The sequence below is a fragment of the Salvelinus namaycush genome, chromosome 11, assembly GCF_016432855.1.
Source record: "Salvelinus namaycush isolate Seneca chromosome 11, SaNama_1.0, whole genome shotgun sequence".
Lineage (NCBI taxonomy): Eukaryota > Metazoa > Chordata > Actinopteri > Salmoniformes > Salmonidae > Salvelinus > Salvelinus namaycush.
This window is the reverse complement of record NC_052317.1, coordinates 42705899-42720493: the sequence shown is the minus strand read 5'-3', so window position 1 is coordinate 42720493 and position 14595 is coordinate 42705899. Positions and strand designations below refer to the sequence as shown.

Here is a 14595-nt window from a genome sequence, read left to right as displayed (position 1 = left end):
CGGTACAGAGACAGGGTAACAGTTAGTTACCTGTCTGGGATGCCCAGTCTGTTGACACTACGGTACAGAGACAGGGTAACAGTTAGTTACCTGTCTGGGATGCCCAGTCTCTTGACACTACGGTACAGAGACAGGGTAACAGTTAGTTACCTGTCTGGGATGCCCAGTCTGTTGACACTACGGTACACAGACAGGGTAACAGTTAGTTACCTGTCTGGGATGCCCAGTCTCTTGACACTACGGTACAGAGACAGGGTAACAGTTAGTTACCTGTCTGGGATGCCCAGTCTGTTGACACTACGGTACACAGACAGGGTAACAGTTAGTTACCTGTCTGGGATGCCCAGTCTCTTGACACTACGGTACAGAGACAGGGTAACAGTTAGTTACCTGTCTGGGATGCCCAGTCTCTTGACACTACGGTACACAGACAGGGTAACAGTTAGTTACCTGTCTGGGATGCCCAGTCTCTTGACACTACGGTACACAGATAGTGTGTTGGCCACATGACGATAGTTGAACCAGAATCTGGATGTGCACACCTAAGGGGAAAAGGACAAAGTTACATTTTAATAAAATGTTAATGGAGAAGAAACAAAATTCAACACCTTATTTTAAAAAAAATATTACGATTTAAGTGTGTGCGTGCATAATTACTCACCAAAACTGCCCAATTGTTTGTGTGTCCACTGCTGAAGAATTTACCAGCTTCAGCCTGCATTATTTCAAAAAGAACGGGTATTTCGTTAGGCTGGCTACCATTGTATTGACCAGTACACAAGGACATATAAAAATAGACTATGGAGAGTGGTGGCTAGCTAGCGCTGGTCAATGCGACGGATGCTTTTTCATTTCCCAGTCACATTATTCACTACATATTTCCCCGAAACATAGAATCAAGATGTTTAGGCTATGTGCGACTGTCGATAACTTCAGAACGAAATTGACTACAAATACAAAGTGGCCAAAGTATTAGCAATTGTTACAAACAAGTGAAGGATAAAATGATGCTTCAAAATGCCAGCAACACACCACCCTACATACCACTGCTGGATAAACAGGGTTGGTCCCGGAGTTTACCCAGAATGCCCCGTGCGGCCCATCGACAATGTACACAGTGGGCATTAATACGATTCCACATCTCCTCAAAATCATCTCTAGTACCTCCCTGAAGAATTGGTCCAAAAAGCTACAGTTCCTTACTGTCTTTTTAAATAGTCTGACTGGACATATAGAGTGGACCATAGTGAAAGTAGTCGTTGTTGCAAATGTACAAACGACAGAACAAGATCAGACAGGTGTATTAACGTTAGCTAGCTAACTAGATTAGCAAGCAGTAGTGATTAAACAGCAAGGTGAACCGAATATTTTTGAACGACTATCGCTAAGAAAAAAGGTGCTATATATTTACCTCAATATTATTACTTTCCACCGAGGCAGGAACAATAATCAGGCTGAAAAGTGTCAATAATTTCAGGGAACAGCAGCTAGCCATGTTACTACAGGAAGAGCTATCGCCCTCAGATGACGTAGTTGCTTCCTGCTTCTTCTTGTTTGATGATATCACGGTCCGCAAACAAACGTTGAAGGTGCATGCCGCCACCTACTGTGCTGGAGTGTGAAATTAATCGTGGTCTGACAAATTCTGTAATAAGAAAAAATATATATACAGTATATAAAAAAAAAAATGTATAATCCCAACTAATTCAATACTGAAACAATCCACATTTAGGATTATTCAGCATGTCAACAACCATTTTGACAGTAACATCTGTTACTCTCAATAACTATTTCGCCATATCCACTATAACCTTAAACCTGGCATTTCTGCTTTCCACAACCAAAGTCATGTTGATAACCGTACCAATGAAAGCTATGAAGTTTATTTACTATCAAAGTGTCCTTTGACCCTGCGCGTTCATGATCACAAGATTTCGGAAAAGGTATCGAAACCATGCCAGGAGCAGCAGAAACACCAGCCCTGACATTAGGTCCACTTTGTACAGGCCAGGAGCAGCAGAAACACCAGCCCTGACATTAGGTCCACTTTGTACAGGCCAGGAGCAGCAGAAACACCAGCCCTGACATTAGGTCCACTTCGTACAGGCCAGGAGCAGCAGAAACACCAGCCCTGACATTAGGTCCACTTCGTACAGGTCAGGACCAGCAGAAACACCAGCCCTGACATTAGGTCCACTTCGTACAGGTCAGGACCAGCAGAAACACCAGCCCTGACATTAGGTCCACTTCGTACAGGACAGGACCATTAGAAACACCAGCCCTGACATTAGGTCCACTTCGTACAGGACAGGACCAGCAGAAACACCAGCCCTGACATTAGGTCCACTTCGTACAGGTCAGGACCATTAGAAACACCAGCCCTGACATTAGGTCCACTTCGTACAGGTCAGGACCATTAGAAACAGCAGCCCTGACATTAGGTCCACTTCGTACAGGACAGGACCATTAGAAACAGCAGCCCTGACATTAGGTCCACTTCGTACAGGACAGGACCATTAGAAACACCAGCCCTGACATTAGGTCCACTTCGTACAGGACAGGACCATTAGAAACACCAGCCCTGACATTAGGTCCACTTCGTACAGGTCAGGACCAGCAGAAACACCAGCCCTGACATTAGGTCCACTTCGTACAGGTCAGGACCAGCAGAAACACCAGCCCTGACATTAGGTCCACTTCGTACAGGACAGGACCATTAGAAACACCAGCCCTGACATTAGGTCCACTTCGTACAGGACAGGACCATTAGAAACACCAGCCCTGACATTAGGTCCACTTCGTACAGGACAGGACCAGCAGAAACACCAGCCCTGACATTAGGTCCACTTCGTACAGGTCAGGACCATTAGAAACACCAGCCCTGACATTAGGTCCACTTCGTACAGGTCAGGACCATTAGAAACAGCAGCCCTGACATTAGGTCCACTTCGTACAGGACAGGACCAGCAGAAACAGCAGCCCTGACATTAGGTCCACTTCGTACAGGTCAGAGGCAGCAGAAACACCAGTGTTCCTCCACACTTGGCACATATTGGTCCAAATGGTCCAAATACACCAAGAAAGTCGTGAAGAGGGCACGACAAAGCCTATTCCCTATATAGTGCACTACTTTAGACCAGAGGCCTATGGAACCATATTCCCTATATAGTGCACTACTTCAGACCAGAGGCCTATGGAACCCTATATATATATATAGGGTTCCATAGGGCTCTGGTCTAAAGTAGTGCACTATATATAGGGAATAGGGTTCCATTGGGGACGTATCCCAGGAGTTGACTGTGGGCCTATATCGTGAACGATTCTGCAATAGAAAGAACACGTTCTCCTTGCTTGAGAGTAAGATTGTCACAGTGTATCTGCAGTGAGGCCTGGTCAGCAAGAGACAGACAGACAGCCAGACAGCCAGACAGCCAGACAGCCAGACAGACAGACAGACAGACAGAGAGAGAGACAGACAGGTGGAAATGATTAGAGTACATGGCCATTAAGGCCAGATCGTTCCTCAAGATGTTCAAACGTTCATAGATGACCAGCAGGGTCAAATAATAGAACTAATATTAATGACTAATAGATTAACCAATATAATGACTAATTGATTAACCAATATAATGACTAATAGATTAACCAATATAATGACTAATAGATTAACCAATATAATGACTAATAGATTAACCAATATAATGACTAATAGATTAACCAATATAATGACTAATAGATTAACCAATATAATGACTAATAGATTAACCAATATAATGACTAATAGATTAACCAATATAATGACTAATAGATTAACCAATATAATGACTAATAGATTAACCAATATAATAACTAATAGATTAACCAATATAATGACTAATAGATTAACCAATATAATGACTAATAGATTAACCAATATAATGACTAATAGATTAACCAATATAATGACTCATTGATTAACCAATATAATGACTCATTGATTAACCAATATAATGACTAATTGATTAACCAATATAATGATGCCTACTAAGTAACAGTGAGGAGATAGAAATCTTGCTGAAACAAAATATATTTGTATAAATAACCTCACACTATCCGTGTGGGTCCAGAAAGCCCGTCAGTCTAAGCCACCAGCGCCACCATGTGGGTTCACCAGCACCACCGTGTGGGTCCACCAGCACCACCGTGTGGGTCCAGAAAGCCCGTCAGTCAAAGCCACCGGCGCCACCGTGTGGGTCCACCAGCACCACCGTGTGGGTCCACCAGCACCACCGTGTGGGTCCAGAAAGCCCGTCAGTCAAAGCCACCGGCGCCACCGTGTGGGTCCACCAGCACCACCGTGTGGGTCCACCAGCACCACCGTGTGGGTCCACCAGCACCACCGTGTGGGTCCACCAGCACCACCGTGTGGGTCCAGAAAGCCCTTCAGTCAAAGCCACCAGCGCCACCGTGTGGGTCCAGAAAGCCCATCAGTCTAAGCCACCAGCACCACCGTGTGGGTCCACCAGCACCACCGTGTGGGTCCAGGAAGCCCATCAGTCTAAGCCACCAGCGCCACCGTGTGGGTCCAGAAAGCCCATCAGTCTAAGCCACCAGCACCACCGTGTGGGTCCACCAGCGCCACCGTGTGGGTCCAGGAAGCCCATCAGTCTAAGCCACCAGGCTTCCTTACTGAACGATGTGTTTATTTTCTATGAACTTGTTTTGTATTCCTGTTTTGTATTTGATGTGTGTATCTTTGTAATTATAAAGCTAATTTGTACAAGAAATGTCGGTTTCACTCTCAACATGACTCCCTGCCAAATTATAGGTTTAAATAAAACAATGATTAATACTTGTGATATTTTATTAAAAGGGAATAAAGATTCTCTGATACATTGAATCACATGAATCAGGTCAACATGGCTTTTGGTCACAAATGAGCCAACCACAGCATACTATAATATATTATAATATATTATAATATATTATACGATATTATAATATACTGGAGGCAGCAATAACAAAGCCACAGAATAACAGAGGACTAAGGATATAGATTACTATTCACATACTTTTATTTCCACAGATATCCTCTAGCAGTTAAGAACATACTGTTATACACAGTTATTGAAGCAGGGCATGGTGGGTAGTGGGCGTCTACTCAATTAAGGACAACAAAATGTGTGTATAAAATAACGTGGGTGAGAGATTTCCACCGTCACAAAATCATCACCCGAATCACCACCTCCTCCAGTCGTGTCTTGTTTAAAAAAAAAATACAATCTTTTAAATTGGGACGTTTAGGCAAGACAGGCTAACTTTACAGCAGGGTTTCACAAACTCGGCCCTGGGGCCCCACACCCTGGGTGTATGTTTTGGGTGTTGTCCTACCACTACACAGCTGATTAAAAATAATCGAAGCTTGACGATGAGTTGGTTACTTCAATCAGCTGTGTAGTGGACAACAACCAAAACGGGCCCCCAGGACCGTGTTTGGATAACCCGGACTCAGAGGATCTAAAACAAGGGTAGGCGACCCCGGTCCTGGAGCCACTTCATGTTTTTGATTTAACCGACCTGGAACACCCAGGACCGTGTTTGGATAACCCGGACTCAGAGGATCTAAAACAAGGGTAGGCGACCCCGGTCCTGGAGCCACTTCATGTTTTTGATTTAACCGACCTGGGAATAGCAGGTGTGTTGAATTTAGGCAAATCACTCAACTGATCAATTAGCTCAGTTGGTTAGGTGTGGTGCCCTCGTTGGAACAGAATACCTGCAGTACCCGCAGTACTCCTGAAACAGGGGTGGTCTACCCCTTATCTAGAGGATTGCTGATGGGGCAGTTGAATAGAGGTCAGGGGTTGAAGATCAAGGTTCAGAGGCGTGATTGATTCATCAAACAAAAAAAATGTCCCACAGACGGCAACTAGCTTTACGTTGTCGTCGTAGTTACCACTGGGCTATTATTATTATACTGACTGCACGTGATCAACCACCTGATCAAACAACAGCATCAAACACATTGAAAAGAAAAACAATATATTTTCATTTTTCATCACAAGTTTAAGTTTCACAAGTCTTCATTAGCTCTCTAGTGCTTCTCTGTTGGTGACTGAACAGATTTTAGAGGAGAGAGAGAGAGGGGGGGGGAAGAGAAGAGAGGAGAGAGAGAGAGAGGAGAGAGAGAGGGGGAAAGAGAGAGGAGAGAGAGAGGTGAGGGGGAAGAGAAGAGAGGAGAGAGAGAGGTGAGGGGGAAGAGAAGAGAGGAGAGAGAGAGGGGGAAGAGAGAGGTGAGGGGGAAAGAGAGAGGTGGGGGGGAAAGAGAGAGGAGAGAGAGGTGAGGGGGAAGAGAAGAGAGGAGAGAGAGAGGGGGAAGAGAAGAGAGGTGAGGGGGAAGAGGAGAGAAGGAGAGAGAGAGAGGTGACTAGCTGCTGGCTGACATGATCTCCATGGAAACGTGAAGGTGGAGGTGTGTCAGGGTCCATTACCATGACAACACCCGCCGTGTGGGTTACATCAGAAAACGCCTGTCTTCTGATTGGTTTAAAACCTAGTAGGAATGAAAGACACGCCTCTCATCGGCATCAAGCTCCTTTCTCAACCCCGCCCCCAGTTCACAACAGAAGAGGCTTGATTCACCAGAAATACTCAATGACAGATATCTATCTATCTAGGAACATATTCACTCATCAACCAGACCACCACACTACCATCAACACACCCCAGCACTTCTACACCCCAGGTTAACAAGCAGCACACAGAGGTATGAGGAAGAGGGGGAAGAGGATGGCCCTCCTTGAGTCTTTCTTGGCGGTCAGGAATGTCGGTGTGCATTTTTCATATTGTTTATTTTTTTATAGTGTTATTTTTTAGTATATTTTTCAGAGACTTATTCAGTTTGTTGGTCGTCGTGGTAACCGGTCAGAGAAGTGAGCGTGTCCCAGACCTCTTCTTTGAGCCAAAATGGAGTCTGCGGTGCAGCCAGTTTCACCTCCCCCCACCACCACAACCACCGTCAGAATGGGATTCCTGCCAGTCTGCTGGGCTAGCAGGGCGGGGTGAGCAGAGTAGCTGGTGTGAGAACCGTCAAGATTCGGGTCTGAGAGACAGCGCCATGAGCCACACACTACCAGTTTGTTGCTGCTGTAGGTTGAGTCTGGGGCTAAGGGCCGCTGGGGTGTAGCTGAAACTGTGACCCCTGGGATCTGGAGGCTAGCTGTCGTAGGCTAGCTGACTGAGGCTAGCCGTGTGGGCTGAGGCTGGGTGACTGTGGCCCCTGGGATCTGGAGGCTAGCAGTCGTAGTAGGCTAGCTGTCGTAGTAGGCTAGCTGTGTGGGCTGAGGCTGGGTGACTGTGGTCCCTGGGATCTGGAGGCTAGCTGTCGTAGGCTAGCTGACTGAGGCTAGCTGTGTGGGCTGAGGCTGGGTGACTGTGGCCCCTGGGCTGAAACTGTGGTCCCTGGGACCTGGATGCTAGGGACCCTTCGGTGTAACTAAAACTGTGGCCCCTGGGCTGAGGCATAGGCTGGAGTTTAGGGGCCAGTCTGTGGCCCCCCATCATCTGTTAGCAGGGTAGTAGTTGGGGTCCAGGTAGTTATATCCAGGGGTCTGAGCCAGACAGTAGTCCCTGTCTAGGAAGGTCTCATGATGATGGACAGGCTCCAGATGGTGGTCTGGCATGTGGCTCTCAGTCTTGTACAGGCTGGAGGAGGGGACAAACAAGGGGTTAAGAGGTTAATAAATAACCACTGAAACTGTTAAAAGTTATCTACGACATACGCAACAAGGCTGCTAATGTGTAGGTTCATAAACGGCCATTAGAAAAAGTGTAGGAAGGTAGACTTGTTCTTAAAGGCCCAATGCAGTCAAAAACGTGTTTTTCCTGTATTTGAAATATATTTTCACACTATGAGGATGGAATAATACTGTGAAATTGTGAAAATTATGATCATGCCCTTTTAGTGTTAGAGCTGTTTGTAAATCTGTTAGAGTAAGAGCTGTTTGTATATCTGTAAGAGCTGTTTGTCAATCTGTAAGAGCTGTTTGTCAATCTGTAAGAGCTGTTTGTCAATCTGTAAGAGCTGTTTGTAAATCTGTAAGAGCTGTTTGTAAATCTGTTAGAGCTGTTTGTAAATCTGTTAGAGCTGTTTGTAAATCTGTTAGAGCTGTTTGTCAATCTGTAAGAGCTGTTTGTCAATCTGTCAGAGCTGTTTGTAAATCTGTCAGAGCTGTTTGTAAATCTGTTAGAGCTGTTTGTCAATCTGTTAGAGCTGTTTGTCAATCTGTTAGAGCTGTTTGTATATCTGTAAGAGCTGTTTGTATATCTGTTAGAGCTGTTTGTCAATCTGTAAGAGCTGTTTGTAAATCTGTTAGAGCTGTTTGTAAATCTGTAAGAGCTGTTTGTAAATCTGTAAGAGCTGTTTATATATCTGTTAGAGCTGTTTGTCAATCTGTTAGAGCTGTTTGTATATCTGTAAGAGCTGTTTGTCAATCTGTAAGAGCTGTTTGTATATCTGTAAGAGCTGTTTGTAAATCTGTAAGAGCTGTTTGTATATCTGTTAGAGCTGTTTGTATATCTGTAAGAGCTGTTTGTCAATCTGTAAGAGCTGTTTGTATATCTGTTAGAGCTGTTTGTCAATCTGTAAGAGCTGTTTGTCAATCTGTAAGAGCTGTTTGTAAATCTGTTAGAGCTGTTTGTAAATCTGTAAGAGCTGTTTGTAAATCTGTTAGAGCTGTTTGTATATCTGTAAGAGCTGTTTGTATATCTGTAAGAGCTGTTTGTATATCTGTTAGATCTGTAAGAGCTGTTTGTAAATCTGTAAGAGCTGTTTGTATATCTGTAAGAGCTGTTTGTAAATCTGTTAGAGCTGTTTGTATATCTGTTAGAGTAAGAGCTGTTTGTAAATCTGTTAGAGCTGTTTGTAAATCTGTTAGAGCTGTTTGTATATCTAAGAGCTGTTTGTATATCTGTTAGAGTAAGAGCTGTTTGTAAATCTGTTAGAGCTGTTTGTAAATCTGTTAGAGCTGTTTGTAAATCTGTTAGAGCTGTTTGTCAATCTGTTAGAGCTGTTTGTAAATCTGTTAGAGCTGTTTGTCAATCTGTTAGAGCTGTTTGTCAATCTGTTAGAGCTGTTTGTCAATCTGTAAGAGCTGTTTGTAAATCTGTTAGAGCTGTTTGTAAATCTGTTAGAGCTGTTTGTCAATCTGTAAGAGCTGTTTGTCAATCTGTTAGAGCTGTTTGTCAATCTGTAAGAGCTGTTTGTAAATCTAAGAGCTGTTTGTCAATCTGTTAGAGCTGTTTGTATATCTGTTAGAGCTGTTTGTAAATCTGTAAGAGCTGTTTGTAAATCTGTTAGAGCTGTTTGTAAATCTGTAAGAGCTGTTTGTAAATCTGTTAGAGCTGTTTGTATATCTAAGAGCTGTTTGTCAATCTGTTAGAGCTGTTTGTAAATCTGTAAGAGCTGTTTGTAAATCTAAGAGCTGTTTGTCAATCTGTTAGAGCTGTTTGTCAATCTGTAAGAGCTGTTTGTCAATCTGTTAGAGCTGTTTGTCAATCTGTAAGAGCTGTTTGTAAATCTAAGAGCTGTTTGTAAATCTGTTAGAGCTGTTTGTAAATCTGTCAGAGCTGTTTGTAAATCTGTTAGAGCTGTTTGTAAATCTGTTAGAGCTGTTTGTAAATCTGTTAGAGCTGTTTGTAAATCTGTTAGAGCTGTTTGTAAATCTGTTAGAGCTGTTTGTAAATCTGTTAGAGCTGTTTGTATATCTAAGAGCTGTTAATTGGCCCAGCGTCGTCTGGGTTATTAGGGGAGGTTTTGGCCGGGCTAGGCCGTCATTGTAAAATAAGAATTTGTTGTTAACTGACTTGCCTAGTTAAATAAAGGTAAAAACAAACAAAAGAAGAGTCCGCCTGAAATTTCCTTCTGTTTTGGTGGGATGGAGTTGACATCACCAGGCAGTGAATTAGTTAATAGACCAGTAAGAAAGTGAGTTCCAAACCTCTCTGCCAATAACAGCTAGTTTTCAGTTTCCCCCTCCCCCTCAGACCACTCCCAGACAGCCCTTGCACATTTTTTTACTTGAGATTTTGCTCTTTATACTAACAAGCATTATTTATTTTTTCATTAAAATTGTAAAAAAATAAATAAAAAAAATACACAGTTTGGTACTTAATTGTAAAGAAATGATAAAAACATCTGCATTGGACCTTTAATACACAGCAATAGAAAAGAGGACTGTGTCTCTCTGTCATGAACAGAGGACAGGAAGAGAGGACAGGAGGAGGGGACAGGAAGAGGGGACAGGAGGAGGGGACAGGAAGAGGGGACAGGAGGAGGGGACAGGAGGAGGGGACAGGAAGAGAGGACAGGAAGAGGGGACAGGAAGAGGGGACAGGAAGAGGGGACAGGAGGAGAGGACAGGAAGAGGGGACAGGAAGAGGGGACAGGAAGAGGGGACAGGAAGAGAGGACAGGAGGAGAGGACAGGAAGAGGGGACAGGAGGAGAGGACAGGAAGAGGGGACAGGAAGAGGGGACAGGAAGAGGGGACAGGAAGAGGGGACAGGAGGAGGGGACAGGAGGAGGGGACAGGAAGAGGGGACAGGAGGAGGGGACAGGAAGAGAGGACAGGAAGAGGGGACAGGAAGAGGGGACAGGAAGAGGGGACAGGAAGAGGGGACAGGAAGAGAGGACAGGAAGAGGGGACAGGAGGAGGGGTCAGGAAGAGGGGACAGGAGGAGGGGACAGGAAGAGGGGACAGGAAGAGGGGACAGGAGGAGGCAGGGGAAATACATACATAATTTGACATTATTCAAACTGTACATTACATTTCATTCAGTACAAAAATCTAAAAAAATGACCATTGAAAAAAGGTTTGCTCAAACAAACACATTTCATGAATGCTTACATAGTTTTTATGAACGGGTTATGTATAGTTTAACTTATGAAGACTGTATAGGTACCCCTCAAATAAAGCGTTGCCAAAAACTAAATATTGGGAACAAAACTCCAGCACTCTGGTATGAGCCTTTTGTATGTCCAGCACAATTTATTTATTTTTCACATGTTTGAAAATGTTTAGTCCCGTTTGGCACCTACAGAACAGACCTCAGTCAATACATAGTCCTGTTACTGAACAGACCTCAGTCAATACATAGTCCTGTTTGACTCCTACAGAACAGACCTCAGTCAATACATAGTCCTGTTTGGGTCCTACTGAACAGACCTCAGTCAATACATAGTCCTGTTTGGGTCCTACTGAACAGACCTCAGTCAATACATAGTCCTGTTTGGCTCCTACAGAACAGACCTCAGTCAATACATAGTCCTGTTACAGAACAGACCTCAGTCAATACATAGTCCTGTTACAGAACAGACCTCAGTCAATACATAGTCCTGTTTGGCACCTACTGAACAGACCTCAGTCAATACATAGTCCTGTTACAGAACAGACCTCAGTCAATACATAGTCCTGTTTGGCACCTACAGAACAGACCTCAGTCAATACATAGTCCTGTTTGGCACCTACAGAACAGACCTCAGTCAATACATAGTCCTGTTTGGCACCTACAGAACAGACCTCAGTCAATACATAGTCCTGTTTGGCTCCTACAGAACAGACCTCAGTCAATACATAGTCCTGTTTGGCACCTACAGAACAGACCTCAGTCAATACATAGTCCTGTTTGGCACCTACAGAACAGACCTCAGTCGATACATAGTCCTGTTTGGCACCTACAGAACAGACCTCAGTCAATACATAGTCCTGTTTGGCACCTACAGAACAGACCTCAGTCAATACATAGTCCTGTTTGGCACCTACAGAACAGACCTCAGTCAATACATAGTCCTGTTTGGCACCTACAGAACAGACCTCAGTCAATACATAGTCCTGTTTGGCACCTACAGAACAGACCTCAGTCAATACATAGTCCTGTTACAGAACAGACCTCAGTCAATACATAGTCCTGTTTGACACCTACAGAACAGACCTCAGTCAATACATAGTCCTGTTTGGCTCCTACAGAACAGACCTCAGTCAATACATAGTCCTGTTACTGAACAGACCTCAGTCAATACATAGTCCTGTTACAGAACAGACCTCAGTCAATACATAGTCCTGTTTGGCACCTACTGAACAGACCTCAGTCAATACATAGTCCTGTTTGGCACCTACAGAACAGACCTCAGTCAATACATAGTCCTGTTACAGAACAGACCTCAGTCAATACATAGTCCTGTTACTGAACAGACCTCAGTCAATACATAGTCCTGTTACAGAACAGACCTCAGTCAATACATAGTCCTGTTACAGAACAGACCTCAGTCAATACATAGTCCTGTTACTGAACAGACCTCAGTCAATACATAGTCCTGTTTGGCACCTACTGAACAGACCTCAGTCAATACATAGTCCTGTTACTGAACAGACCTCAGTCAATACATAGTCCTGTTTGGCTCCTACTGAACAGACCTCAGTCAATACATAGTCCTGTTTGGCTCCTACTGAACAGACCTCAGTCAATACATAGTCCTGTTTGGCTCCTACAGAACAGACCTCAGTCAATACATAGTCCTGTTACTGAACAGACCTCAGTCAATACATAGTCCTGTTACAGAACAGACCTCAGTCAATACATAGTCCTGTTTGGCACCTACAGAACAGACCTCAGTCAATACATAGTCCTGTTACTGAACAGACCTCAGTCAATACATAGTCCTGTTTGACTCCTACAGAACAGACCTCAGTCAATACATAGTCCTGTTACAGAACAGACCTCAGTCAATACATAGTCCTGTTTGACTCCTACAGAACAGACCTCAGTCAATACATAGTCCTGTTTGGCACCTACTGAACAGACCTCAGTCAATACATAGTCCTGTTACAGAACAGACCTCAGTCAATACATAGTCCTGTTACAGAACAGACCTCAGTCAATACATAGTTCTGTTTCGCTGTGTTAAAAAAACAACATTTTAACCCATTTCTAGCCTGATGAACAGAGCCCCCAGCCAGGCAGGACTCACCAGTCGGAGCAGTTGGAACAGAAGTCCACGGCGTTGTCTGAGGGACAGTCCTGACAATGCCAACGCAACCCCTGGATAGGCTCTACACCACACACGTCACACTGCAGAGAGAGACACACAGAAGCACATGGTTAACATGCCATTATAAACCGGGAAGTATGGGTCCTGGATGCTGATTGGCTGAAACAGCATTTTCAGCCTTGTGTATATCAGACAATATACCACAGGTATGACGTAAGAATACTAGTTTCCTGTTTAATTGTTGTTGGTAACTAGTTTATAATAGCAATGAGGCCCAAGGGGGTGTGGTATAAGTGCATCCGTGCCTGTATGTTAATCTGTGTGTGTCATGACTAACAGGTCTTAGCGGTGATGTGTGTACCCTGTATCCACGGTGATGTGTGTACCTTGTATCCACGGTGATGTGTGTACCCTGTGTCCACGGTGATGTGTGTACCTTGTATCCACGGTGATGTGTGTACCTTGTATCCACGGTGATGTGTGTACCCTGTGTCCACGGTGATGTGTGTACCTTGTATCCACGGTGATGTGTGTACCTTGTATCCACGGTGATGTGTGTACCTTGTATCCACGGTGATGTGTGTACCTTGTATCCACGGTGATGTGTGTACCTTGTATCCACGGTGATGTGTGTACCTTGTATCCATGGTGCAGGGCCATGCTACTCTCAGCCTGGATCTCCTGCAGTTTGTGTTTCTTCATCCTCTTCAGCTCCAGAAGCTCCTTGTACTCCGGCAGGTGTCTCAACTCCACAGGTACACCCTCCTCATCCTGGGGACACACACACACACACACACACACACAAAATCAAATCAAATGTATTTATATAGCCCTTCGTACATCAGCTGATATCACAAAGTGCTGTACAGAAACCCAGCCTAAAACCCCAAACAGCAAGCAATGCAGGTGTAGAAGCACGGTGGCTAGGAAAAACTCCCTAGAAAGGCCAGAACCTAGGAAGAAACCTAGAGAGGAACCAGGCTATGAGGGGTGGCCAGTCCTCACACACACACTCTTTAGTATGACAGACTAAGAGTCAGGTTTCTGAAAAGGAGTGTTAGTAGTGACAGGAAAGGTCAAGACTAGAGACAAACGCCCTGCTTCCTGAATGACTGTCTGAGCTTAGCTGCTGACGCACTTTCACAGCACGTGTGGCTCCCGGCAGGGTACAGCGACCAGCTGGGTCTTAAAGGTTACAGACATCAGAAGCAGATGGAAATGAGAGAGATAGAGAGAGAGAGAGAGAGAGAGAGAGTTAAGGGAGATAGAGGAAAAAGAGAGGGAGAGAGAGGAAAGAGAGAGGCAGAGATAGAGGAGAGAGGAGTGTGGTCAGTGTGTGTCGTACCGTGTGGTCAGTGTGTGTCGTACCGTGTGGTCAGTGTGTCGTACCGTGTGGTCAGTGTGTGTCGTACCGTGTGGTCAGTGTGTCGTACCGTGTGGTCAGTGTGTCGTACCGTGTGGTCAGTGTGTCGTACCGTGTGGTCAGTGTGTGGTACCGTGTGGTCAGTGTGTCGTACCGTGTGGTCAGTGTGTCGTACCGTGTGGTCAGTGTGTGTCGTACCGTGTGGTC

The 14595-nt window shown here is 44.6% G+C and overlaps 2 protein-coding genes and 1 long non-coding RNA gene across 3 annotated transcripts in view; all 3 read right to left on the bottom strand.

Annotated features, from left to right (window-relative positions):
• pigk (phosphatidylinositol glycan anchor biosynthesis, class K) overlaps positions 1 to 1533 on the bottom strand; it is a 9599-nt gene extending 8066 nt beyond the window's left edge. The window contains exons 1-3 of the mRNA XM_039003289.1: positions 1412 to 1533; positions 662 to 715; positions 451 to 542 (exon numbers count right to left, since the gene is read on the bottom strand). Of these exons, the coding sequence (XP_038859217.1) occupies positions 451 to 542; positions 662 to 715; positions 1412 to 1495 (230 nt within the window). The 5' untranslated portion in view covers positions 1496 to 1533. The remainder of the gene's footprint in view (positions 1 to 450; positions 543 to 661; positions 716 to 1411) is intronic.
• Positions 1534 to 5032: 3499 nt separating this feature from the next.
• Positions 5033 to 6199, bottom strand: LOC120055676. The gene is made up of 2 exons (XR_005477713.1): positions 5662 to 6199; positions 5033 to 5556 (listed from the first exon to the last, which is right to left on the bottom strand). It is a non-coding gene; the product is annotated as an uncharacterized LOC120055676 (long non-coding RNA).
• A 109-nt stretch (positions 6200 to 6308) lies between these two features.
• The window catches only part of zzz3 (zinc finger, ZZ-type containing 3), a 57870-nt gene continuing 49583 nt past the window's right edge, over positions 6309 to 14595 (bottom strand). The window contains exons 10-12 of the mRNA XM_039004436.1: positions 13662 to 13796; positions 13005 to 13105; positions 6309 to 7683 (exon numbers count right to left, since the gene is read on the bottom strand). Of these exons, the coding sequence (XP_038860364.1) occupies positions 7539 to 7683; positions 13005 to 13105; positions 13662 to 13796 (381 nt within the window). The 3' untranslated portion in view covers positions 6309 to 7538. The remainder of the gene's footprint in view (positions 7684 to 13004; positions 13106 to 13661; positions 13797 to 14595) is intronic.